Source organism: Lampetra fluviatilis, chromosome 25, assembly GCF_964198595.1.
Source record: "Lampetra fluviatilis chromosome 25, kcLamFluv1.1, whole genome shotgun sequence".
Lineage (NCBI taxonomy): Eukaryota > Metazoa > Chordata > Hyperoartia > Petromyzontiformes > Petromyzontidae > Lampetra > Lampetra fluviatilis.
The window spans coordinates 5,758,371-5,786,339 of NC_136299.1; the positions used below are offsets into that span (position 1 = coordinate 5,758,371).

At 55.0% G+C, this 27,969-nt stretch overlaps 1 protein-coding gene across 6 annotated transcripts; it reads right to left on the reverse strand.

The window, feature by feature from the left end:
- Positions 1-1,269: 1,269 nt before the first annotated feature.
- Positions 1,270-27,646, reverse strand: LOC144941685 (mitogen-activated protein kinase kinase kinase kinase 3-like). 6 transcript variants are annotated; one of them, XM_078868052.1, is made up of 33 exons: positions 27,441-27,646; positions 25,885-25,942; positions 25,043-25,133; positions 24,745-24,809; positions 24,587-24,642; positions 23,822-23,869; positions 23,289-23,331; positions 23,104-23,176; positions 22,038-22,169; positions 21,243-21,305; positions 19,292-19,373; positions 19,036-19,158; positions 16,247-16,325; positions 15,647-15,705; positions 15,018-15,074; positions 13,794-13,861; positions 13,181-13,219; positions 12,875-12,916; positions 12,567-12,609; positions 11,542-11,824; positions 10,571-10,710; positions 10,406-10,447; positions 8,961-9,045; positions 8,422-8,501; positions 8,212-8,272; positions 7,679-7,796; positions 7,511-7,569; positions 7,275-7,378; positions 6,675-6,852; positions 6,191-6,259; positions 5,638-5,730; positions 4,896-5,022; positions 1,270-4,645 (listed from the first exon to the last, which is right to left on the reverse strand). In XM_078868052.1, the coding sequence occupies exons 1-33, from the start codon at positions 27,546-27,548 to the stop codon at positions 4,555-4,557; spliced, it is 2,859 nt and encodes a 952-aa protein (XP_078724178.1). In that variant the 5' UTR covers positions 27,549-27,646; the 3' UTR covers positions 1,270-4,554. The 6 variants fall into 6 exon arrangements, with proteins under 6 accessions (XP_078724178.1, XP_078724181.1, XP_078724179.1 ...); XM_078868055.1 differs by lacking the exon at positions 15,018-15,074; XM_078868053.1 differs by lacking the exon at positions 13,181-13,219.
- Positions 27,647-27,969: the final 323 nt, after the last annotated feature.

Consider the following 27,969-nt stretch of genomic DNA (forward strand, 5'->3'; position numbering starts at 1 on the left):
CTTAAACATGTAAAGGCAACTTCACTTCTTTAATATTAATGAAAAATAAAGTGACTCTTACAATACATCTTGTGTGTTTATATACTCACTATTAAAAAAACCACTCAAGTTTTTTTTATTAAAGATTCCACTAGGTGGCGATAAATTATATTGTTGGATGAAACGTGCTTACGTGTGATGACGTTAGCACGTATGATGACGTAGGCACGTTAGTGCGAGCCCTCCCGGAAGCCATAGAGAATGCATTGCAGCGCCCCCGTTAGAAAAAAAACATCTTTGAATGTAAGTCTATGGGGCCACTCGGGGCGATTCTCAGCCGTAGTGAAATCGCCCAAAAAGAGGCGGTACTCCACAGAACGTGACATGACGCTGATTGGACTATATCCAAGGCTGACAGTGACGGCTAGCGTGACTCTGTGGTTGAATGACATTGGTGGTGCGTCGCCCAATCGCCCTAATGAAGAAACCGCCCCTGGTTGTTACTCTGGTTGTCCCTCTGTGCTGCTCAAAGCATCTTTCCCTGTGTTCTTCTCTGTGGATGTATCTCTGCTACCTTGTACCTCTCGTATCTGTTCACTCTGTCGACGTTTGTATGTTCAGCCCAGAAGTTGAACACGAAATTTAGCAGTCTTTTGAAATACGTGGTCAACCAGGTTCGTGTCTGACTGTTGTTGGCCGACTGGTTTTGCATCATATTGTTTCTAAGGTTTGTTGAGTTCTCATCTCCCATCTTCTTATTGTTGTTTGCCTCCGTGCAGTTTACCGTTCTCTGTGTGCTTGATGTCCCCCTGCTGTGTTTTGCCCCATTTCCTCCTGATGATGATCGCTTGTGTTGCGTTCAAAAAGTCGTGATTTATTTTAATTAAATTTAGTTACATTTGATTTTATTTCTACATACGCGACTTTTGATTTAAAGCTTTCGTGACTGCAGGGATTCATCTTCTTGGTTCTTTCGGTATAGTCACGTTGAAGGGAAATCATAAAATAATAAAAATAAAACATAAAATAAAATTCTCACGTTTCGGCCACAACGCAAGCGGCCGTCCTCAGGTGAAGAACAGGGCTGTCGGAAAGACAATTTTATTGTTTTATTTTTATTCTTTTATTTCCCTTCTACGTGACTTTACCGAAAGAACCAATGAGTACAGTAATTTCTGCAGTCACCAAAGCTTCAATCCTCTGTCATAATGTCCTTGCCATAGACTTGGAGCGCTGAGCCGAGATACGGCCGAGACATTTGGTTTGAAACCCGTGTTTAAAGGGACGAACTCAACATGACAGTGGGGCACACTAAGTTTATATTTTCACAGGAATCGTTTAATTTGTGATACAAACATGAAACTTGCCAGATATTCACAGTGGTGCGTGTTTTTTTTTCTAAAAAGGCAGCCACGAAAAAATATATCAGTGGTGAACATCTTTGATGTTTTTCTTAATTAACCACAGGACACTCGACAAATGTGACGCCTGTATCACCGAGGGTTGTTTGTGATTATTCGATTTTTCATGTCGTCTGCGCCACGAAGCAGCGAACGCCAATCGGCTTTTACCATGGGGGAAACGGAACGCCAGGTTCAACGTAGTGCAGCTAATTATGTGATCGATCCACTGCTGGATGAGGACTTTCCCAAGCCGCAGCCACCCTCTCACGATCCTCGTGTAACAATCCATGCGTCTTCTGCATATTAACCGATGTCATCGCTCCATCCTCTCGGTGGACATCTCCGATACGTTCAAATCCACAGCTGCCACTCCCGTTATTATTCTTGCCCGCCGTCCACCATCCAATGTTCATCCCATTCAAATATTCCCCTCCTGTGAACATTCGTGAGATAATTGCTCTCACTTAACCGACCACTGAACAGCTAGCCCCCCTCTCCAGGCGCTCGGTGACCTCGCAATCTCTGCTGACCAGTGGGTCCACGTCTCTGCTGCCGCTGGATTTGTCCGTGGCTTGACGCCACTGATGGCACCATGCTGTTAAACCGCCTGTAGGTGGAGTGGTGTAGCTGAGTGCAGTGCAGCGGATGAAATTCGTGGTGTCGGAGATGCAGTGTTGCAATTAGCGTAGTTAAAAGTGTAGTGTTGTGGTATAGTTAGCAGTGTTGTTGGCCATGTCGTGCAGTTGATAAGTGTAACGGTGTAATTGATAGTGTGACCGGTTTTAGTTTATAGTGAAGCGGTGTTGTTGATAGTTGACCGTGTGTAGCCAGCGTGGGGGTTCCCGGAGTAAGGGAGGCGTCACGACTGCGGTCCTCATTGTATTTTACAATATTTACACAGAACACGACACATGCTGTCGGGAGGCGCGCTGCCCCCACTCCACTGTGTAACAGAACCCCGACCCTCGCCCCCTCCCCGACCCCCGCAAAGCGCATTCAGTAGTGTGTGGAAGTTGCGGGGAACATGGTTGCACGCGTCAGCGCGACCTCCGAGAAACGTTATGTACATTGCTATGCTATACAAGCAGCCCCCTCCCTCATCCTCCTCCCCGTGAAAGGGGTCCCCGCAGTCAATGCAGAGTGCAACCGAACTCCACCCTCAAATTTACTCAGTTCAACCCAGTCAAACTCAACTCATCCCTAACTCAATCCAACTCGACCCTAACTCAATGCAAATCAATTCCACTTAATCCAACCATCAACTCCAGCCAGCTCAATTCCATACAAGTACTCAACTCCACAAAACTCAACCCAACTCAACCCTCAACTTCACCAAACTAAACTTCATCTCAACTCCCCCCAGCTCAACTCAACCAAATGCAACCCTCAACTCCACCCGGTATGCGGACTACAGCCCCGCGCAGGCAGGGAGAGGAACGTGGGGTGGGGCGCGAGTGAGGAGGGAGACCTGGTCCATGTGAACACCACAAGCCGGAGGCACCGAACACTGAGGGGCCATACATCACAATAATAAAGGAAGATCAGCGTGTGCACGGTCACCACCAGACAGCCAATGCTACCCCAGAGCCATAACCAACCAGCCACCACCAGTACTAGCCATCCCACTGATTAAGACCAACTCGCCAGACACAAGTGGCCATCCCGATGATCATAACCCAGATTAAACGAGGCAGCCACGAGTACTCGTCATCCCACTGATCATAATCCTTACCAACGAGCCAGCCACTACTAGTGCTTGCCATCCTACTGATCATAGTGCTAACCAACTAGCTAGCCACGAGTACTCGCCATCCCACGAACCCTAACCAACAAGCAAGCCACCACAAGTACTAGCCATGTCATTGACCCTAACCCAGATTGAGGAATGCAACTTGATTCATGTCTATTCCTATGCCCATGAAAATGGAATAAATTACTCATCTTCACTCATGTTGTACGAGTGAGTGGACACGCTGCATTACTAGTAATGTAAAGAAATTCATGCATTCTGGAACCAAACCTCAACCCTAAAGTGTGATATTTAATTCATGGGCTCCCAGCACCAGTGTTTCACCAGGCTCCACTTTCAACTTACGGTTGCTTTCGGTAATTAGTGTTCACACTGCCAGCCACCCAGGGCACCCAGGCCACCACCTATGTGGACCCAGTCCCCGCCTCACCTGAGCCCACACGTGCCGTGTCTCACGAGGCTTCCAAATAAGGGGAGTTGACTCGTTCCAATGCGGAAATAATTATTGCATAAACCAGGACGCGAAGGTAGTGTGTGTGCGCGGCCATGGGGACGGGACACGTCGCCCACCCCCAGGCTGCATGCGTGCAGGGTAATGCGCGCGTATACTGCATATACTGTAATATAGACTGCGTGGTACGTGTACAAAACGCTTTTGCCGAAGAGGAGAGAGTTGCCTTGGCAGCCGATGGCCTTGGTAGAGACCTGACCACCGACGTGGAGGGCTCCCCACCCAGCAGAACTCTTAGCCATATGCCACTGCAGCCACGCTAGCCGTGCGAAGCCGGCGAATTTTACTGACTGCACTTATAAAATTATAACTTGTTACATGTTTATATATTACACTCCAGCAAAGTGCTCGGATTTATACTTCTCAAGTACACCTGCCACCAATATTAAATATTAGAGAGCTCTAAAACATATTGGCAATAAAATTTTCAACAAATCTATAACTTTGATAGACCTTACGCTTTGGCAAAAGGTGGAAATAAACTTAAAAAAACGAAGCGTCTGTGTGGGGGGGCGGCGTGGGGGCCCTGCACGTTTCTGCGTCGTCATGAACGGCGGCTGCAGGCCCTGGGGGCCCCAGTCCCTCCCGGGGTTCGGCCCCATCCAGGCATCTCGGAGACCCGTATAGAGAGGGGCCCTGTCTCCCCTCGCTTCCGCAAGTCACTTGGCACCGAGCGGAGGCCCCGTTCCGGCCCCTTCCTATACGGTGGCGGCGGGGCCCCCCGTGTCCCCCGCACTCCGCTCATCACGGGCCCCCCCGAGGTCGGCGCGTGCGCTGTGAGGCCACTTCCTCGTCGTTTCGTGAGCGATTAGGCGCAGTTCCAGTGGCAAGCGAAGCTCCGGCAGGGCCACATCGGGAAGGGGGCTATGTGGGGTAGGGGCGGGGGCTACACGAGGCCCCAGGGCCCTTCCTCAGAAGCTGTTCTCGTGTCCTGCCAGGATGTAAAGGTTGCTCTGGGCGACCGGGTTGTCTGTCGGCCGGCTCTCGAGCACCACCACCCTGCTGAGGTATGCGGCACACGCACCGCGACGTCACGCGCGCTCCGCAACGCACCACACGCGTCACATCACACCACACATGGCACACCACACAGAGCACATCACACTCCAACCACACCACACCACAGGCAGCACACCAAACCACACGCAACACACCAGACCAAACAGCACAAAAACCCATACAGGATACCCAACCAGCATGCCACCCAGCACACCACCCACCACACGGCTCCCGGCACACCGCGGGAGCTCACCTGTCTGAGCCCAGCATGCGGAACACGCGTGTCTGGTCGCCGATCTCCTGAGTGATTTCGTTGGTGCGGAAGCTGCGGCCCTGCATGCCATGCTTCCAGAACGCCAGCACGCTGTCCTGCAGGCATACTGTGCACAGTGGTGGTGGCACAGCCGGTCACACCAAGGGTCATGCAGCGAGTTATACAGCGGGACACACAGCGGGACACACAGCGGGAGACAGCGAATTACACAGCGGGTCACACAGTGGGAGACACAGCGGGAGACACACAGAGTTACACAGCAGGTGACACAGCAGGTGACAGCAGGAGACACAGGGAGTTACACAACGGTTCACACAGTGAGTTACACAGCGGGAAACACAGCAGGTTACACAGGAGCGGGAGACACAGCGGGTTACACAGCGGGTTACACAGCGGGAGACACAGCGAGTTACCTAGTGGCAGACACAGCGGGTTACACAGTGGGAGACACAGTGGGAGACACGGCGGGTTACACATGGGGAGACACGGCGAGTTACATAGTGGGAGACACAGCGGGAGACACGGCGAGTTACACAGCGGGTTACACAGCGGGACACACAACAAGTCACACAACGGGTCACACCACAAGCCGTACAGCGAGTTACACAGTGGGACACACAGTGGGTTACAATGGGTGTCACACATGGGGTGACAGCGGGGCCGCGTTATGCGTGCTGTGATGCGTGCTGTGATGCATGCCGTAAGCTGTGCCGCATCTTACCGATGCAGTCAATGCGGAAGTTGAAGAGCAGCTCGGTGGCCATTCGGCGACTGGACTTGAGGCGTCCCTGCAGATTCACGATCTGTACACACCCTACACACAAACGCACGCATTTATACACACGCACACACATCATGCAGACAAAGATCCCCCGCATAGCCTCAACAGACTGTGGGGGGCAAGTGCTGTTAGGAAGCACCTATGTAAGCCGGCACGGCACTACGCCTGGCCGTCTTTTGTCTCCTGAGTAGGGATGATTACACACTGCACCAGGATCTCATTTGAGGCTGAGTCGACCTCGGGAAGGCTCGGCACCGGTTCAAATATTCGTCACTGGTGTTGGCCTTGAGCGGGAATCGAACTCGGGTCGCTGTATGTTGAACTTCTTTCACACCGTACGTAGTCAACCAGGCTAACCACTACACTACTGCTCCCTATTATTCACGTGCGCACACGTGCATGAATGCATGGCAGTCGTGTAAAGGAAGGGCTGGATGAAGGATGATGGGAGGGAAGGGGTGGGTGAGCGTGAGAAGGGAGGGAGTGCACTCACTGTCAGTGCACACCAACAAAGTCTCCTTCTCCAGCTGAGTGACGTGCACGTGCTCCAGGGGTGCGCCGCCTGCATCCCAACACAGCGTCACACCGGCACCGCATCGCTCACGCCTCCACGCACACACACACACACTCTTCCGCTCCTCCACACACGTTCACACACACACCCCTATACTCCTCCACACACATTCACACACACACACACTCCTCTACTCCTCAACACACGTTCACATACATACCCCCCTACTCCACATACGTTCACACACGCCTCTGCTCCTCCACACACATGTTCACACACACACCCCTGTACTCCTCCACACACATTCACACACACACACACCCCTATACTCCTCCACACACATTCACACACACACCCCCCTACTACTCCACACACGTTCACACACACACCCCTCTACTACTCCATACACACACATATCCAGATCATGTCACCACGGCCGTGGTGCAGGAGGTTGGCCTCGTACCGGTGCTGGTCTCGGTGAACCAGGAGGAGGCCGAGTTGAGGTTGATGGTATCAAGCCGCACGGCCTGGCCGGGGTCGGTGCCACGGCTCACCGACACGCACACGAGCGGGAACTCGTGCTCCGGCACCACGAGCAGCTCGAACACGCGCAGTGGCACCGGCAACCGGAACTCAAAGTGCTGCTCACGCAACACGCAGGTGTACACAAAGACCCCCGGTGTAGAGCTCAAACAAACCGTTGGGGTAAGTGCTGTTCGCAAGTTGCACTTACGAAGGCCGGCATGGCACACAAAGGTGTGGGTGGCCAACACCACACCTGGACTCCTTTGTCTCCCTAGTGGTGTGTTTACACACTGCACCAGGTACTAATTTAGGGCCGAGTCAACCTAGGGGAGGCCCAAGACCGGTGCAGATAATCGTCACTGGTGTTGGCCTTGAGTGGAAATTGAACGCGGGTAACCGATTTGAAATGCAGCGTGCTAACTGCTGCACTACCACTCTCCACGTATGTGTGCACAGGTGTACACGCACGCACGTGCGTGAGTGACGCATGCGCTCAACCACTAAGGTGGCGGCGCTGGGGAGATTTGCGACCTCTCACCTTGATGAGCATGAACCGCTGCATGGGCTCGTACCACTGCAGAAGTATGATGCCCGACTGCAGCGCGCCGCACAGGTACTTGTTTCCAGTACTGGGGTTACGCACTGCGCTCACACACGCACACAAAGACAAACATCTCCCATTATAGCCTTTGACAGACCGATGGGCTAAGCGCTATTAGTGAGCGGCTATTCAGGTTGGCAAGGCATACGATGGGCGCGCCGCTCACACCTCACCTACGCAGCACTTTTGGCAGCCTTTGGTGTCCTGGAACTTGGTCGAAACGGCAAATTTCCTGCACGGAGACAGCACAGCCAAACGAGACCAGTTTGAGCGGTGTGTCGCGGGTGAGGCACATGGGGTGGCGTCAACGAGTTGTGCGGCGCGAGGCCGCCTCCCCGTACCGTGGTATGATGCGGTCGGGGAGGCGGTGTGTGGGGATGTGCACGGGAAGGCTGTGCTGTCTCCTCGCCTGCTCAAACAGGCCGAGTAGGCTGTGCGAGTAGAGCTGGGACGTCTTTCCTGCACGCACCGCCACACGACGCACAGCAACCACACACAGCAACCATAGCCCCCATAAGGAACCCGCCACCGCACACGCACACACAACCACTATAAACAACCAACACAGCCACCCCAAGTTCACACACAACCACCTTACAAAGCCATCGATGCGCAGTACTACCCAAAGCACTGCAGTAGGGAGGGGTTAGATCTGGAACTCCCTTCCCCCAGTAACCCATGCTGCTGGCTCCCTGCCCCTGTTCAAGTCCATGGCTCAAGACCTCCTTCCTCCTGTCATCTGCCTATGACCGCCTCTGTTGAGAACATAACACTCCCCCCCCCCCACCGACTCAGCCTGTGCAGCATGTTGAGATGCGGCTGCATTTAGATGCTGCCGTATAAACCGAGTATAAATTGTAATTGGAGCACTTACCGCAAATGGACATGAGCACATTGTTGACGACGTAGAGCCAGCAACAGCGGCGGGGGTAGAGCTGCAACAACAAGGACACACAGAGTCACAACAACCCTCCTACCCCCAGGTGTTTTCTGCTGGTGTGGGGCAGTAATGGAGTGTTGGGCTGCGTGCGTGGCGTGTACCGTGGTGCATGGTGCGGCGTGTGCTGGGTGCGTGGGCCACCACCTGCTCCATGCTGGCCTCGTGCAGCTCGTTGAGGTTGAGGTTGTAGATGCCCTCATCAGCCCCGAATATGAGGTGCTGGTCTGTGGACACAATGACGCGACTCGCGGGACGCTCTTTCCAACGACCGAACAGCATTATCTAACGTCCGCTATGAAGTGGATGACGCGGAGTGCCACCATGGGTATTACACACGCGCCAGAAGTGACTGGTGCGGCCGCCGGATTTGAACCGTGAACCCTTGCAATATGCGGCGAAAGCTCGCCCGCTGGGCCACGCCACCGCTCAAATAGCCAAGTGGCCGGCTGACGCGCCATTTGTTGAACAAGTGTGGAGAGGGATCCGGAACCTGAGTCTAGGTAAAAAGCCGGGTAGAGAAGACCTCTGCAGCAAACGGCCAGGGAGGCTGGCGATTGTGTGCCGGCTGCCCCATATGACATCATTACAACTGTCTGCACCACAGCAAAGGTTCTCCCGGATTGGAAATATGCCCTGGTGGTGTCCCCCTTTTTAAAGAAGGCACATGTGCGTGCGTGCATTACCGCGAGTCTCGGGGTTGATCCAGGATGACGCACAGTTGATGTGGAGTGGGCAGCCATTGAACACCTTAGAGAAGCATGCGCCCATCTGGGAGGCAAGAGAGAGTGCAAGTCGCCAATCAGCACCCAGCACAGCACCGCCCTCTGTCCAGGTCCCACTCACTCACCCACGCACTCACTTACCAACTCAACAACAACAACCGCCATTCGCCACTAAGTGGCGATGACGTCACCACGACACTTGTGCCAGGCTATGTTACACGTTGAGGCCATGTGAAGTGTTGAACGCCCGCTGGCAGGAGGTCACGGGGCAGACCCAGGTGCCACGGATCGACTGAGATGACTGGCTAATGCACTACCTGTGCCCCCTACTGTGCTAACTTGATGTGCTTTAGCCACCTGACGCTCCGCTCGTTGTTGTGAGCATCACTCCTTCCCCCTCCGTTGTTGTTGGAGTGCAACTGCCTCCAACTGCCCAGTAGCGTCCTTCACGAGGCTCCTCCACAGAGGCCGATCTTGACACCGCTGGTACCAGTCATCGGCAAGTCCACTCAGCTCCACGTCCTCCTGTACCACATCACCCCATCTCTTCTGTAGCCCATGCCGCGCCCGTTTAGCCCCCTCGATACGGCCGAGCAAAAGCTGTTTAGGCATGCGGTGGCTGGGCATGCGGGCTACATGACCCAGCCAACGCAGCCTTGCCTGCCGGAGGAGCTCACCGATGGGACTTTGTCCAGCTCTTTCGAGGATATGTGAGCTCCTCACACAATCCAGCCTGGTTAAACCCAGGATGGATCGTAGGCAGGCCAGCCTAAATGTTTCTAACCGGCGAAGATTAGGGGGGTCCACGAGAAGACCTCAAGTTTCGTGCAGAGCGATAGACCAGATAGCTTCCACACAGCGTTACGCAACCGATGAAAAGATAATGCCGCTCGACTGATTCGGAGTGAGGAGACCTCTGCTGTCAAACCGGAGCCAGTCATGAGCACCTTGCCCAGGTATGAGAAACTCTCCACTCTCTCCACAACTGCCCTACCACCAATTGGGAGTTGTGGGGGTGGAGTGTCCGATGGTACAAAATACCCAGGCAGGTGCTTAGTTTTGGTAGGGCTGATGGTAAGTCCCCACCTCTTAGAGGCAAGCTCCCACTTACCAACTCACCCACTCACTTACCCACACATCCATTCATCGACACACCCACTCACCAACTCGCCAACTCACCGCACTGTAGGTCACCTAATCTTTCCGCTTCTTCCCTCGCACTGCTCAACTTTGGAATTCCGTACTCTTATCATCGTCTCTGTTCCCGACAAGCTTTTACGATAACTTCACTCAAGAAATGTAAATCACTCTTATCTGTGATAGTGCTGCTTGTTGCTGGCCCCGTGACGATTTGGGCCTGTGCCCAGCTACTGTGTTTAAATGACAATGATGATGATGAGACTCACGTGCACTTTCGGAGTCGGTGGGAGCCCGTTGATGCTCTGCTTCTGCAAGACAGAGGTGGGGGGGGGGGGTGGCGGGGGGGGTTAAGAGAACCTGGGTGGGGGGCAAAAGCCCCTGGTGTCACAACCGTCCTTTGCAAGGCGTTCAATGCCACCTATTCCGCTCACCTGGGCATCCATTTTGTCTTTTTCCCCTCTCAGAGTCCGGGGGGGCACGGTGGGGGGCACGGAGGCCCCCTGCGAGTCCCGCTCCACCTCCACCGCCGCAGGCGACGCCCCCCGCTCACCGTTGGGCAGCACTCCGTTCGCTGCACGTGCCACGCACACACGTGTCGCACGCACGTCACGCAGGTTCCGCACACATAACACAGCATGCACACACAACACAGCATGCACACCCAACACACCATGCACACACAACACACCATGCCCACACAACACAGCATGCACACACAACACAGCATGCACACACAACACAGCATGCACACACAACACAGCATGCACACACAACACACCATGCACACACAACACACCATGCCCACATAACACACCATGCACACACAACACACCATGCACACACAACACAGCATGCACACCCAACACACCATGCACACACAACACACCATGCCCACACAACACAGCATGCACACACAACACAGCATGCACACACAACACAGCATGCACACACAACACAGCATGCACACACAACACAGCATGCACACACAACACACCATGCACACACAACACACCATGCCCACATAACACAGCATGCACACACAACACAGCATGCACACACAACACAGCATGCACACACAACACAGCATGCACACACAACACACCATGCACACACAACACACCATGCACACACAAGACAGCATGCACACACAACACAGCATGCACACACAACACAGCATGCACACACAACACAGCATGCACACACAACACAGCATGCACACACAACACAGCATGCACACACAACACACCATGCACACACAACACACCATGCACACATAAGACAGCATGCACACATAACACAGCATGCACACACATGAGTCACCACAGGGCTCAACTCGCACCACTGCATCCTGTGCCGGCTGTGTGTGAGAGAGGGAGGGGGGGAGGGAGAGTGGGAGGCTTACTGGAGGTGTCGGGGGAGCCCTGGGGTGCGAGCTGCGATGGCCTGGGGGGCGCTGCCCCCACGGTCGCCGATTTTTCCTCTCCCTCGACGGAGGTTGGAGGGGGCCGGGGAGGTCCTAGCGGCCGTGGTGGGGGGCCGCCCCGGGGGGAAAGGCGGGGGGGTGGTGGCCGTGGAGGAGGGGGGGTTCCGCGCATGCTCCCCGTGCCCCCCGGTGCCACGCTGCGGATGGTGGCGCACCGCTCCTCGTCCGGTGTGCTCTCCTCCGAGCTGCCGGTGCCACGCGCCTGTGGGGGAGCACACGCGGCGGTGCGACATCCCCATCACATACCGCGCCCAACAGCGGCACAACCATCAACGGCAATGACACGGTGGCACTTTACACTCATTATAGGAGCGGTGGTGATGGTGGTGTTGCTGATTGTGGTGGTATTGAGTTATGATCTGGTCAATTTCATCGGTGAGCTTCTCCGGTAGCGAGGCTGCGTTGGCTGGATCACGAAGCCAACATGCCGAGCAACCGCATGCCTAAGCAGCTTCTGTTTGACCGGAAATATGGGGCTAAACGGGCGCGGCACGGGTTAGAATAGAGTTTGACTGATGCGGTAGAGGAGGATGTGGAGCTGAGTCGACTTTCCGATGACTGGTACCAGCGGTGTAAACATCAATCTCAATGGATGAGGCTCGTAAAGGATGCTACTGGGCAGTTGGAGGCAGTCACCTTCCAACAACAGTGGAAAGTGGAGGACCGACACTCACAACGCGCAGAGCGCTGGGCGGCTAAAATAGACATTTGGCACAGTGGAGAGCACAATTGGTGCATGTGCCAGTGATCTGGATCTGTCCCATGACCTCTTGTCAGCGAGTCTTTAATGCTTTTCATGGCCTCAAGATACACGTAGCCTGGCACAAGCGCCATGGTGACATTACCGCCACTTAGTTGCGAACGTCAGTTGTTGTTATTGGTTGTGACGGGCGGTAAAGGTGGTGATTCTGGTGGTGTATTGAGTGGAGAGCCGGGGGCTGTACCTTTGTGGGGATGGGTGGTGGTGGAGCCCGCTTCAGGGTGCAGCTGGAATCACACGCACCACACGGATTCGCGGTCAGTGTGTCCGCAGTGAAGGCGAATCAGCTGCTCCCTCCTGCGACTCTACTGCTCTCGTGAGTCATGCAAACGAGGCTATCCTGGCCTCTCCAGTTCTCGCCTCGTTTAACAAAATCAACTTGAACCCAACACAATTCAAATCACCACCAACACCTCCTCTGGCCCGAGGCTCCCACAAAAATACTCGACGTTAGTCACGACAGTGGAGGTTAGAGGTTAGAGGACAACTTACTGTTCAGACTCATCATCGTCATCCAGGTGTGTCATGTGACCCCTGGAGAGGACACGGGGGGCGGGGTTTAGGGTTAGTGCGAGCAGCCTCACGGCTTCCAACGGCTGTTAAGGCTCCTCACCCCCAACCCCCACTGCGCACTCCACACCACAGCCAGCACGATTATTTAGGAAGCGAAGCGTAATCTGTGGACAACGCGTCGGCGGGATGGTGACGTCGTTAGTGAGAGCGAGAAACCCCGGATCTGAAAGCCTGGCACTGTATGCAGGGGAATGATTAGGGCGAAGCGTAGCGTGGATCTTGTACCTCTGCTGTAACTCCTCCTCCACAGACTTGAGGAGGCTCCTGCCAGGGAGGATACGGGGAACGGGGAGGAGAGAGGGCAGGGTAGGGTGGAGGGGCGGGGCAGGCACAGGGAAGGGCAAGGCAGGGGAGGGCAGGCGGTCACCTCCGATCGGTTGAGGTGTAAAGCATCGTCAAAAGCTGGTGCAACACAAGCCGCTCCCCCGGGTAAAGGAGACTGCTTGGAGACTAGCTACGTTGCGGCAGATGCGGGACACTGGGGCCTACAGCACGGGCGAGGTGGTGCGTGGCAGTGTGTGAGGACGTGTGTGTGTGAGCATGTGCGAGGATGTGTGCGAGCGTGTTTGAGGGGATGAGTGCATGTGAGTGTGGGGCGCGTGCGCGAGGATGTGTGTGTGTGGGAGTATGTTAAATGCTAAAAGGCATATTTTTATGAGTGAGGGAGCGTGTTCGCGAATGTGTGCATGCATGTTGAGTTTATGTGTGCGAGTGAGGGAGTGAAGAGTTTAGTGCGTGAGGCATTGAGGGTGTGTGTGTGTGCGAGATCGAGTGCAGGGGTGTGAGTGGCGGAGTGTGAGTGAGTGTGTGTGAATGCGGGTGCATTGCGGATCCTCACTTGGAGGACGTGGGTTCCTTGGGGTAGGTTGACCACCCACTGCCCAGCTCATACTCCTCCTGCATGTCCTGAAACGCACAAAACACATGCACACACGCAGGGACACACATGCACACACACGGACACACGGACACACGCACGCACACAGAAATGCGTGCATGGACACCCGCACGCATGGAAACATACACAGGCACACACACGAGGACAGGCCAACACACGCACACGCGCACACACGGACACAGAAAGCATGCAGTTATCCACAGGTACAAAGCGAGGGCCGCAGCACGAGCAGAGGAACCACCGCGTGCATACGTCTCTCCCATCGCTCTGGAGGCTGGCGCTTCAATCACCTCACGATTCTAGCAGGGAGGAGGGCGGCCTAATGAAGGCTGGAGCCCCTCCTCCAGGCCAGTAATTCTCAACTGCAGTCATTCCGACCCCCTCTAGATAAGGGCTAACGCATTTCAGGAATCGAGCGAGGTCATAACAAGAGCTTGGGAAAAATAAACGATGAGGGGGAATTCCAAAGTGGAGCAGTGCAATGGAGGAAGCAGCGTTGTGACCTGTAGTGTGGTCAGTGGATGAGTGAGTGAGAGAGTTGTTGTGACGTGCAGTGCGGTGGTTCAACAGTGTGGATGAGATGAAACAGTCGATATCTTTAAGACCGAGTCCTCAACATGGAATCAGTAACCTTGTTAGTACCGATATAAGAGTGATGAGGAGGTGCTCAACTGCTGCGTGAGCGAGTGACTGGAGTGAATCAGTGAGTGCTGGGTCATCAATTAATCAGCGACTGCCTCACTCTGAATCTATCTGGTGCAGCGAGTGCTCCAGGTCACATTTGACAGCAGTAAGAGTTCAACTTGCGACGTGTTTTTGTTCTCTGCGTTGCAGTCGTAAATATTCAGGGGGTGCACAGTCAAGAGATCAATTGCAAAAACAGCCAGGGGACAGAAGTGGGTGAGCACGCAAAAATGGACCCCGCGTGGCGGTGAGCTCACGGGCCCACAGACAGGCGGACAGACAAACCATGCACACTAATGGGAAACGGAGATGGGCAGTGAAGTGCACACGTGGACGCGTGGCTGTGGCCACAGTGCCGGGGGTCGCACACAAGCGCAAAGCTCGGAATGAGACGCAAAATAAGCGTGGGACGGGTGCACGCACGAGACGCACGAGACGCACGAGACGCATGGACACAGACGGAAAAGAGGTGTGCGGTACCAGGAAGGGCCGTGCCGTGAAGTACAACTCGTCCGCACCCTCCTGGCCCGCGTGGGGCTGACTCGCACAGACACATGCACACATATGACACAGACACACAGAGCAGACACACACAGAGCAGACACACACAAAGCAGACACACACAAAGGGCAGAGACAGACGCACACATATGCAAACACACGAAACACAAATACACAACATACACGGACACACACAGAAGGCAGACACAACACAAAAGACACCACACCACCCCACAGGGACACGCGACAACACGTGGACACAAATACAAAACCGTACACAAATGCGCACTCCCATGCTCGTACACACGCACGCACGCACCCACACACAGGCACGTGTCACGAGTTATCTTGCAAGCGGTGTCGCTCTTCGTGCATCCCCAGCGTGCGTGAGTTAGGCTGCAGTCAAAGTTGGAGCTGGCACGATGCGTTAGCAATGAGTTATGTGCCACGCGCCGGGCTCATGTGTGCGTGCATGCATACATGTGTGCCGTGTACGTGTTGCCGTGTGTGTGTGCGTGTTGTGTATGCGCGTGCGTGCGTGCATGTGCGTGTGTGTGTTGGCTGTGCGCGTCTGTGTGCATACCACCGCAGGCTCCCTCCGCCACCTACCAGGTCGTGATGTGGCACCGTCTCTTTCCTCAACGGAGGATCAAAGGTCACCTGGTCAACTGACATATGAGGAGGAAGGGTACGCAGGGAGACAGTAGCTGAGTGGCGGTGACCCGGAACGCGTCCTCACTGCTCGCGCACCTCCCACTCCACCTCCTTCATGGGGTGCGGTGACCCAATGTGGGCTCGTGAGTTGTGAGGTCCCTAAACGGCTTCGGCCCTCCCTGCTGCCCTGGCTGCCCCTGTTGTTACTGAGCCCCGGTTGGGCCCCGGTTAGGCCCCGGTTAGGCCCCGGTTGCGGCAAGAGCAGCTCTCTCCCTCCCCCCAGTGTCTCCCAGCCCTGACTCCCCCCCCCAACTCCCCTCTGCTACCCTAACGTAGTCGTTAATGTAAGTCGCCCAAAGGGGGCATTCACCCAAGGAATGGAGCAGTGAAATCATCTCAAATGCGGATACTGGAGTTATATCGCCGAATCATGAGAGATGGTGGCAGCTTGGAGAGGCCTTCATCCAGCAGTGGATTGATCATAGCCGATTGAATTCAGAAGCTTTATAAATTATAATTGTTGTGGTGGTTGTGTAGCGTGTCGGGGTGTCTCACATGTGATCTCGGAGCGCGTGCGCTCAGCGCGGTCGTGCTTGTTGTTGGAGGGGATGCGGTGTGGCACCACCAGCGCTGGCTGCACACACCCATACACGTGAACACACAACGATGCCTCATTTAGCCTCAACATACTGTTGGGGTAAATGCTCTTGGCCAGTACCTATGAAGGTCGGCACAGCATACGAGGGGGTGAGTGGCTAGTACCATGCCCAGCTGCCTTTGTCTCCTGAGTGGCGATGTTAACACACCCCACCAGGTACTCGTTTAAGGCTGGGAAAACTGAAGTACGAATTAGGACCAATTCAAATATTTGCCACTGTTATTGGTCACAAGTGGGAATCGAAGTCAGCTAGCCGGTTTCATAGCGCAGTGCACTAACCGCTACACTGTCGCTCCACATGCACTTCCGCTCCCCACACGCACACAACTCTGTAATACAAACACGCAGGCAGCACAGCAAGAGGGAGCGGTGGCCGTCATGACACAGAAGGGGGGATTCAAACCCGATGTTCCATGTGAATGATGAGAGAACTCATCGCAGCAGGAGAACGTGTCGTGCAGGCCGCACACAAACTCAATGGCGCGTAGCAGCGCACTGCTCACACGCAGCAGGCAGGCGCCACCCCCATCCGCACGCCCCGCATGCACGCCACGTGACCACCGCGGCGCACGTGCAATGCTCTCAGCCTGCTCCAGACAAGAGCCAATTGTGTGGCCGTAGAATCGTTTAGGTCACCAGCACGGAGGAGAGTTAATAAATGTGGCCGTCCCAACAGAGGCAGCGATGAAACAGAGAGACACCTGCGGTTTGGTTTCATCTTCATTAGGACTCGTCACTTTTACATCTAGATTGAAAACTAATTTCTTGACGACTGCTTTTTGTGTTTAGTTTGTTGTCCTTCCCCCGCACCTCCGATTAGCATCGTTGTCTACGTACGGTGCGAAAGAAGTTCAACGTACATACATAGATACACGAGTACAGTAGTCAACAATGTTCACCGAGAGAAGGTGGCCATCGCATGAAGGGATGGTCATCGTGAGCAGGGGGATAGAGAAGGGGGCAGCCATCAAAGGCGGGGTTGAGAGGGGGCATCACGAGAGAGAGGGAGAGAGAGAGAGGAGGGGGAAGACGTCGTGAGGCTGGGAGCGTTCACAGTGCCGGCAGTGACGAGGGAAGCGGCGGCGTTAGCGTTACTCCACCCTCAGTGCAGCCCCATGGGTGGCGAGTTACGGGTTACGGTTACGGGTTAGGGGTTATGGGTTACGGGTTAGAGAGTCATCACTGCTGCAAAACACAAATCAGCTGCTACCTGCAGAGTAGGGGGGGGGGCCGCTGCTCTGCACAGTGACGGGGGGGGCTCCAGCAAAGGCGAAGGGCCCCCCAGGGTTGACAGGTCCTGGGATGGAGGGCGGATCCTGAGAAGTAGGGGTCCCTGACAAGGTAGGGGGTCCTTGCAGTTTGGAGGGCCCTGGAAGGGCAGGGGCTCCTTGTGTTTTGGGGGGGCCTGGACGGGTAGGGGGTCCCTGTATTTTCGGGGGGCTTGGAAGGGTCAGGGGACACTGTATTTTGGGGGTACCTGGAAGGATAAGGGGCCCTTGTGTTTTGGGGGGTCCTGGAAGTATAGGGGGTCCCTGTATTTTGGGGGTACCTGGTAACGTAGGAGGCCCTTGTATTTTGGGGGCTCCTGGAAGGAGAGGGGGTCCCTGTATTTTGGGGGCTCCTGGAAGGATAGGGGGTCCCTGTATATTGGGGGCTCCTGGAAGGATAGGGGGTCCCTGTATTATGGGAAGACCTGGAAGGGTAGAAGGCCCCTGTGTTTTGGGGGGTCCTGGAAGGAGAGGGGTTCGCTGTATTTTGGAAGGACCTGGTAAGGTAGGAGGTTCCTGTGTTTTGAGAGGTCCTGGAAGGAGAGGGGGTCCCTGTATATTGGGGGCCCCTGGGACGGTAGGGGGCCCCTGTGTTTTGGGGAGCACTAGGAGGGTAGGGGCTCTCTGGGCCTTGGAAAACACTACCAGGATAGTTGGGCCTGGAAGAGTTATGGGTCCCTGTTTTTTGGGAGTCCCTGGTAGGATAGGGGGGGGGCTGTATTTTCGAAGGCCCCGTAAGTGTAGGGGGCCCTTGTATTTTTTGGGGCCCTGGTAAAGTAAGGGGTCCATCAGTTTTGGGTGGCCCTGAGAGGGTAGGTGGCTCTTGTATCTTGGGGGGTGCTGGTAAATTATGGTGTTCCTGTGTTTTTGGGGGCCCTGGTGGCGTGGGTGCTGCCCGAGTAGGAAGAGGAGATTTGAGAGTTTGGGGACCCTGGGTTGGGGCCCGGAGTGTCGAGGGGCATTTGGGGGCAGCAGTGGAGGGGGTCTTGAGGGTTGGGGGGCCTTGAGGAGTGGGGGGGACCTTCACCAGGGAGAGGTTCTTGCGCTGAGAAGAGATGCAAAGTTGGAAGAAGTACAGACACATGTACACACACACACGTGTACACAAACAGGTGCAAACAGACACATGTATGCACACACAGGTACACACAGAGACGTGTACAGACATACAGAAACGCGTGTTGATGCGCAGGTGGAGGCACAAGCCGGGACACACACACGCGCACGCGCACGGGAGAGGATATAGAAAGTAACCCCAAGAGTATGGGGGTGGAGGTTCGGGGGCAGAAGGGGGGGATGGGAGTGAAGGGGTGTGGGGGTAGCTGTGTGGGGCACGGGAGTGTAAGGGACCTGGTAGTGGTGGGGGGTACAAGGCTGTGTGCGTGGCGCGTGCGGAGAGTGTGCGGTGAGCGCGGCACCTCAGCGTCCTCGTCGTCCTGATCAGAGGCGCTCTGTGCCGCGTGGTGCTGCTCGGGGTTGCTAGCTCTCTCCAGCAGCTCCAGCGCCAGTGCGCGGTTCAGTGGTTGCTGGAAGAAAGCGTGCTGTACCCGCACAGCGCGACACATCGCACACACCGCATACACCACACCGCGCGCACCCCATCAGCTCTGCGCCGCCGCCACGGCAAGTGCCCTCCCGGCCCCGTGTGCCGCCCCCGTGTGACATCGGCCTTACCGTAAGCAGCTTCTCCGCCGCGGGCCGCTTCTTGGGGTTCTTGGTGAGCGCCAGCTTGATGAAGTTGTGAAAGACGGGCGACCTGCACGCGGGCACACAGCCGCCTCGCCGTCACGCGACCCGAGCCGTCACGCTGTCCGCGCCATCAGGGGAGCTGCATGGTCATGGGAGCAGCCAACAGGGGGCAGCACCGTCCTGCAATGGCGCCAAACTCAACAACTGCATAATCCTGGCACGGAACGCATCAGCGATGACCGCCGGGCTCAGCAACTCTACAGATTTAAGCTGTGCGCTTTCGATGTTGAAACCAAATCCATATTCTCAGTCTGTTACCCCCAGCTTCACACACTACCATCACCACCATTACCACACGTTGTTTTTCATCTTGCGCATTTCTAATTTACCCCCCCGGCAGCATAAAGGCTGCTTAATCTTAGCTTTCTTATCTACTTCTGCCCCCTGCATCACAAAGCTTCAGTTTGAACTCCATGCGTTGCCTCCCAGCGCCCCCCCGCCCCGTGCTTCACAACGTTGCCTCCCAGTCCACAGCCCGCCCACACACTCACCATGGCCCCTCCCCTCCCTCCATCCCCCGCGACGATATAATTCCTCGTCACAGCCATCTCTTAGACACACTTAAGCGGTTGTGCTTTCGCTACGTTGTCCCCACCTGAAGGACGCTTGTGTTGTGCCCGAAACGTCGTGATTTAATTTAGTTTTCATTTATTTAATAAAAAATTTTACCTACGTGACTTTACCGAAAAGAAAAAAAAACCCAAAGAGTATGAACCATGACCCCAGACTGGTTTCTCAACCGCTCATCGTACCGCTTGTCTCCACAAAAAACTTGAAGTGAATTTCCTTTAGTATTGGTTGAATGCAAGATAACTCTGGATTGGTTTCGACATGCGTCTCTACGATCGCCAATGTCATCTCATCACATGACATCAAGTTCCATCAAAATGCCGATGATACACAATTGCACACCGCAGTAAAGTAAAAGTAAGATATGGAGAGCCTTGGTAACCTTGAAGATTGCTTAATCCAGAAAAATCGAAGGTTCTGCTGGTTGCCACTCAGGCTAAGGGAAAAAAATGTGGGAGGATCAGGTGTGGTGGTCACAGATTTCAAGATTCAATTTTCTACTCATCTAAAGACTAGAATGTAATTTTATCACCATGTGCAAAATATAGTCAGGTCCTGCAATTTGTTTTTCAGGGCTCTACGAAACATTCGACCACGATTGAGTCGTGACAAAGGCAACACGGTGCCATGTAGCGTCGTATTGACAAGGCTCAATTATTGCAACTCACGACTGTACGGAAAGTCTGGCAAAAACATAACCAAGCTGTAGCATGTACACAATTCTTTGGCACATGTCGTACTGCAAGATCCGACCATATCCGCCCAGTGCTCATCCAGCTGCATTGGCTTCCGCTTGCCGAATTAATATATTATATGGTCGTGCTCATTGCCACAAATGAACCAGAATACGTTGCGAAAGAAGTTCAACATAAATACATACATTCAATATCTCATCAACAGAGTCAGGCTTGCTTGAACCAATATTGGTGAACTGCCAGATGTTCATAGGCAAGGACCCTCTGTGTTAGATATGGGTCTTGGTTTTATGCACATCTCTATATGATACACACCACTTTATACACATGTTGAATAAACATTGATGCAATGTTGAGTATGTGTGTGTGTGTGAGTGCAGGGACAGTGTGTGAGAGTGTGGAGAGAGTGTGTGAATGTGTGTAAAGGGTGTGTGTGGAGAGAAAGTGTTTGAGAGTGTGGGGAGAGTGTGTGCAAGGTGCTCGCTAACAGCACTTGCCCCAACAGTATGTTAAGGCTATATGGAGAATCGTTGTTTTTGTGTGCAACGAGAGTGTGCCTGAGTGCGTGTTTGTGATGAGTGACACTGTTGTAGAGATGGCAAGGACTTTACCAGCGACCCTTGTCCTTTAGTTTCGGCGGCTGGTAGCCACTCTTTGACATGAGAAAGAGAACCCTGGAGAGGAACAGAACCACAAAAGACATCATGATCTGAAACCCAATCTAGAGGCCGACCGAAACTGAATTTCTGGTTTAGGCCAAAACCGAAACCAGACTGAAAGTAAAAAATTGACTTTCGGCCGAAACCGAAACAGGCGATGTTGACATACCACACCACTTACTCGTTTGAGGCTGAGTCGACCTAGGGGAGGCCCAGGACCGGTTCAAATAATCGTCACCGGCCGTGAGCGGGAATCGAACTCAGGCCGCCGGGTTCGTAGCGCAGCGCGCGAATCGCTACGCAGTCGCTGCCCCGCCCCCCACACACAGACACAGGCTAAAGACAAAGATCCCCCGACTGACCGGCTGATAGACTTAGTACTCGCGTTATATTCTAAAAATAGATCTTCGGTTGACGACCGAAAGTCAATATCAGTTTCGGCCGAAACCGAAACCAGATCGAAAGTTAAAACTTACTTTTGGCCGAAACCGAAAATTTAAAATTTACTTTCGGCCGAAACCGAAAGTTAAAAATTGACTTTCGGCCGAAACCGAAAGTTAAAAATTGACTTTCGGCCGAAACCGAAAGTATGCCGAAAGTGGCCAATTGCCAAGTTTCGGCGCCGAAACCGAAACCGAATTTCAGTCGGCCTCTAACCCAATCACACGCCAGGGGTCACCTGGGATAACTACGGATGGCCGGTGGTGGCGGGGGTGGGGTGGGGGTGGGGTGGGGGCGCGGCGGTACCTCATGGGGTGCAGGTCGAAGAGTGGCGGCTGCAGCTCGGCGAGCTCGATGGCGGTGATCCCCACGGCCCACACGTCGCACTGCTGGTTGTAGCCGCCCTTCCTCTCCACGGCCGCCACCTCTGGTGCCATCCTGCATCATTGCAGCAACACACACACACCATCATTACAGCAGCAGCACATTACGGCGACATCCAAATACATTATCACAGCAACCCCCACAATGGCTACACGCCAAACCAACACCCACCCGCATGAATGGCACGCATATCAGCCGCACCCCAAACATTGCTACACCATCAACCACAACACCTACACATCACCAACTATGCACACAAGCACCTACACTTACTCTGCGTTACCCACATGCAAATACACAGCTAGACTGTTGTCGAGCACCTATGAAGGCCGGCACATCCCACGAGGTGGTGGGTGGCCAGCACAATTAGTCTCCCCACTGGTGATGTTTACACACCACACCAGGTATTAATTTAAGGCGAAGCTATTCCTCGCCGATCTTGGCCATGAACTGAAATCGTACTCAGGTTGCCAGGCTCATAGCACAGTGCGACAACAGCGCCACTGCACCCTAACTCACAGCCACATGTACAGTTGAACAAAGACAAAGATCCCTCATATAGCCTTAACAGACTGTTTGGGCAAGTGCTGTTAGCGAGCACCTATGAAGGCCGGAACGGCACACAAGGGGGTGGGTGGCCAGAAACCAAGCCCGGCCACCTTTGTCTCCCCAGTGGCGATGTTTACGCACCGCACCAGGTACTAATTTGAGGCTGAGTCGACCTAGGGGAGGCCCAGGACCAGTTGAGATAATCGTCACTGGTGTTGGCTGTGAGCGGGAATCGAACTTGGGTCGCTGGGTTCATAGCGCAGCGTGCTAACCACTACATTACACTACCGCTACACTACCTCTCCCCACAGTTAAACACTAGCGCACACACACACACACGTGTACAGTCAAAATGCATGCATGCCTTCTCAAAACATAAACAGCCGGGTCTAGCGAGGGCCCGAGGGAGGCCTGGCCTTGGCCGGGGCACGCTGCTCACCAGTACGGCGTGCCGATGAAGGATTTCCTTTTGGCAATCGTCGCAGTTATTTGTGCCGAAACTCCAAAATCAGCTGAACACAAACAGAAAAAAACAGTCACGTGTGGCCAGTCCCAGTGCGAGTGGGGGCACAGGGGTGTGGGGGGCACAGGGGTGTGGGGGGCACAGGGGCAAGGCCTCCTCACCCAGCTTGACGTCCCCATGGTCCGTGAGGAGGATGTTGGCTCCCTGCAGGAGGATGCACGGAGACACACGGCATTACTCTGGACCGACACTGTCCTTGCAATTACGTTCAGTTACCCAACAAAGCCTCGCTGAGTCTCAAGAGGTTTGAGGAGGGTCCTGCCGAGTTCTTGCATTCAAAGGCAAGGACGTTTTCCAATTGAGCAATTGGCAGTGTAATTTTTTTAATTTGGCAAATTAGGTTCCTTGACACTGGCACAAAATGGACAACTTTTCTTTGAATGATGTCACGCGATCTTTTACGTCCCCTGTGAAGCAGACAGTGCATAGTATTTTACGGTTGCTACAAACCGCCGTATTAACAAGGGTGACCTGCCCAAGTCAAGCTGCGAACCTCTGCAGCAAACGAGCTACTGCTGGGCCGCGTCACCACCCCACGGGGCAACTGCGCATGGAGACCATCAACCATGCAATGCACGCTCTGCAGGCACACGGAGGTGCTGTGGAAATTATGAATTGCGGGTGCTTAGCCTACCTTGATATCACGGTGCATCTTTCCGCGACTGTGCAGGTACGCGAGGCCCTGCAGCGCACACAATGACACAACCATGAGCGCCGTGAGCCCGCGTTCAACGCTTCCTTCTCCGATCAATCGTCAACACACGGCGGGGTGGTGGCCATGGGATCCACACACAGCATCTTCATCAAAAGCCAGGGTCTATCCACTGCTGGACGAAGGCCTCCCCAAAGCCGTCGCCATCTCTCACGGTCCTGTGATGCCACAATCTATCTCATTCCTGCACATGGGCTGATGATTTCATCGCTCCGTCTCCATGGTGCTCATCCTCTCAATAGCGTTCCCCTTTGTTTGCGATTCCATCACCAACCTCGTCACCGACCCCATTCTCACCTCGAAGCTTCCCGTATGAACCCACTTCCCCTACTAACTGGCTAATATGACATCTGTGATTTGTGTTTGTTCCCTTAATGGGAGTTCCCCTTTCTGGGTCTCAGTAGAACTCCAACATTCACCTCTCCGTGCTTCTTCGCACACGCACGTAATTAATGTCCACGTTTCTAATCCATACGTCACGGCAGGTAGCATAATGCACTGATTGAAAACCTTCACTCTAGGCACATTGCTGTGTTCTTTTTCATGACCAAGTTAAGTTTTCGAAAACTACTCTCGCTGGGTCTCATTTGCCCCAAAAGTTTGTTAAGGCTATATGGGGGATTTTTGTACGTGTCTTTGTCTTTTGTATATGTGTGCTGTGTGCCACTGTGCTCGCATGTGTCCAACCTGCAGCGTTTCCCGGCACATGTAGGCGATCTGTGGCTCCAGCAGAGGTCCGGTCACTGGAAACCAACACAGGTGTCGGGATAACGCACCGTGTCAAGTCCAGTGGACTTCATATGAACACACGTCCCAGCGCAAGAACCCGTCGTTGTGTGGCTCACCATGGTAAATGTCCTGTAGAGAGCCTCCCCCACAGTACTCCATGCAAATCCACAGCTTGTCACGCCTGCACCACCAGCACAGCACACATGGCCGCTTGCTCACACACCGCTCACATACACATGCACACTGCTCACACGCAACGCTCAGACACCGCTCACGGGCACACACACTGCCCGCACGTAAACCACTCACACACACAGCTCAGACACACTGCTAATTCACTCTACTCTTGAGGCACAGGCGGTGGTGCACAAGTGCCAGCCAGTCAGCTGTGGGGCTGCGCCAGTCAGCACCCACCTCAGGTAACTGCCGAAGTATGCGACGATATTCTGGTGCTTGCACTCCTTCATCATGATGATCTCTTGCTGGATGACGGCAAAGTCATCCCCTGCAGCACCCGGCAGAGGACACGGAGCGGAATACAGAGCGACGCGTCTCGCGGGAAGGGCTCGGCAACAACGCAGGTTCGCAGCCTCGCCCAGGCCCCAGCTCACGCCTGCGTGCTATGGCGGTGGAGCCATTCGCACCTCCTTGCGGACCGCATGTCATTCTCATTTCTGCCCCGAGTGGTAATCGGGACCCCTGCCCCACCCCAGGACCCCCACCCCCCTCCCCCATACTAAACAGTCCCCGGCTCAGGGCAAACGCAGTCATGCCGCCGCAGTGACTCGTCCGCCGTGGTTACGCAGCATCCACGACATCTGATCGCTCGCACGCCAGCCGCATTCCTCGCTCATTCCTCCCTCCTCCAGGGACGGGCCCCGCGGCCCCGCGCTATTCCGAGCACCCAGGAAGAATGCCGGGGCAGCGTGCGGTGTCACCTGCCGCACGCCATCCCGGCCACACCTGCCCAGGGTGGCTGCAGCCCACCGGCCCCGGGCTGGTGTGCTAGCCCTCCACTTGTGCCGATAACGTGACTGACAGCAGCTGAGGAATGTGGGTGATGGCTCCTGGGCCTCCAGAGGATGGCGGGGGCCGGGGTACGGTGCGGGTCTCATAGATGGAGGAAGTGCGGGTAGGAGGAGGAAGTCACGTGAAGGAGGGAAAACACGGGCAGAAGTGGGAAGCACGGGGTAGAATTGGGAAGCACGAGGCAGCAGGAGTGAGATGTGGGCAGCAGGGCAAACGGGCAGCCTCACCCTGCTCCAACTTGATGACTTTAATCGCTGACAGGTCTGCCGAACGCATGTTCCTCGCCTGGAATGTACACATACAAGCACAGACACACATTAATACAGACACACACACGCACATGAATACACACACAGACGCAAACATACGCACACATAAATATATACACACATACACACATATACACACGCAGAACCACACATCGTCTTATATAATAGGGATAAGTGTTGTTATCAAGCACCTGTTGATGTCAGAAAGGCACATGAAGGGGCTGGTGCGGCTGACACCCCATTCAGTTGCCTTATATACACATGGACAGACACGCAGACACAGGGACAGACACACCCAGCCACACAGGGACAGACACTCAGGGACAGACGCACATTGAGGCACAGACAGAGACACACACATAGACACACACAGACACACACAGACACACACAGACACACACAAAGAGACACGGACACATAACAAAGACAAAGATCCCCCGTATAGCCTTAACAAACTGTAGGGGCAAGTGCTGTTAGCGAGCACCTATAAAGGCCAGCACGGCACACGAGGGGGTGGGTGGCCAACACCACGCCCGGCCGTCTTTGTCTCCCTAGCGGCGATGTTTACACATCGCACCAGGTACTGATTTGAGGCTGAGTCGACCTAGGGGAGGACCAGGACCGGTTCAGATAATCGTCACCGGTGTTTGCCGTGAGCGGGAATCGAACCCGAGTCGCCAGATTCGTAGCGCAGCGCGCTAACCGCTACACCACCGCTTCCCACGGGCATAACATACATAACATACACCGTCACACACACACACAAACGTAAACATAGACTCGGTAAAGACAAACAAGTACAGACATGGGCAGAAAAACACGTAACAGACGCACTCTGCAGGAAACACAAACACATGGAAATAACTGAACACACTAACACGGGTTCCCCCCCCATACGGAGTCAAACCCATGTCCTCTGCATTGGCGGCGGCTTTCAGTACTCAGGGCGCAGAGACATCGTGGTGACAGGAGGAGACACGGAGGCAACGATAAGCGGAGAGACAGAGACGAGAGATCAGGAGACACAGAGACGAGATCAGGAGACACAGACGAGACGACAGGGAGGTAGAGACGGGCAGAGACTCGAGGAGACATTCACAGAAACAAGGTCTCAGGGAGACAGACGAGGAGACATTGGGGGCAGGGAGCCAAGCAAGAAGACGGGGAGACGGAGAAGCAGACAGACAGTGAAGAAGAGACATGGTGAGTGAGGCAGGCGATAGACAACACAGAGACACGGGGGGCAGGGAGACACTGAGACGGGGGGCAGGCAAGCAGATAAACAGAGAGAGAGAGAGACCTGTCCACAGCAAGACGACGAGACAGAAGGTCTCGAGGAGACAGCGAGGAGACAGGCAGACAGCGAAGCGAGGAGACAGGCAGACAGACGTCGTGGCTATCGGGGTAGACGGGGCCCGAGGCCGCAAAGCCTCGCTCTGTCCTAGCGGCTCCGCCCGGGTCCGCGGTCACCGCCCCCCGCGGGAGACCGCGGAGTGCCCGCGGGCGGCCCTCACCTTGTAGACGTCGCCATAGGTTCCGCTGCCGATCCTCTGGATGATCTCGAAGTCGTCCTGGGGATTCCGCCTCGAGATGTCGAGGCCGCTGCGCGTGGCCCCACTCATGGCGGGCGCCGCGCCGAGATGCGCAGAGGCAGAGCCGAGGACGCGGGGCCCTCACGGCCTCACGACGCCCCCTGCAGCCCGAGAGGGGCCGGGGTAGAGGGGCCGGGGGTGGGGGGTGGGGGGGTAGAGGGGCCGGGGGTGGGGGGGGGGACGGGGCCCGGGAGGGGTCGAGGGGGAGGGGTCGAGGGGGGGGTGGACACGGGACCCCGGGAGGGATCGAGGGGGAGGGGTCGAGGGGGGGGTGGACACGGGCCCCGGGAGGGGTCGAGGGGGGGGGGGACACGGGGCCCCGGGAGGGGTCGAGGGGGGGGGGAGGGGACACGGGGCCTGAGGATGGTCACAGGGGCCCCGAGATGAATGCAAAGGTGGTCGTGGTGGTGGTGGGGACGAGGGTGGGAGAAGACACGGGGGTCCCGAGAGG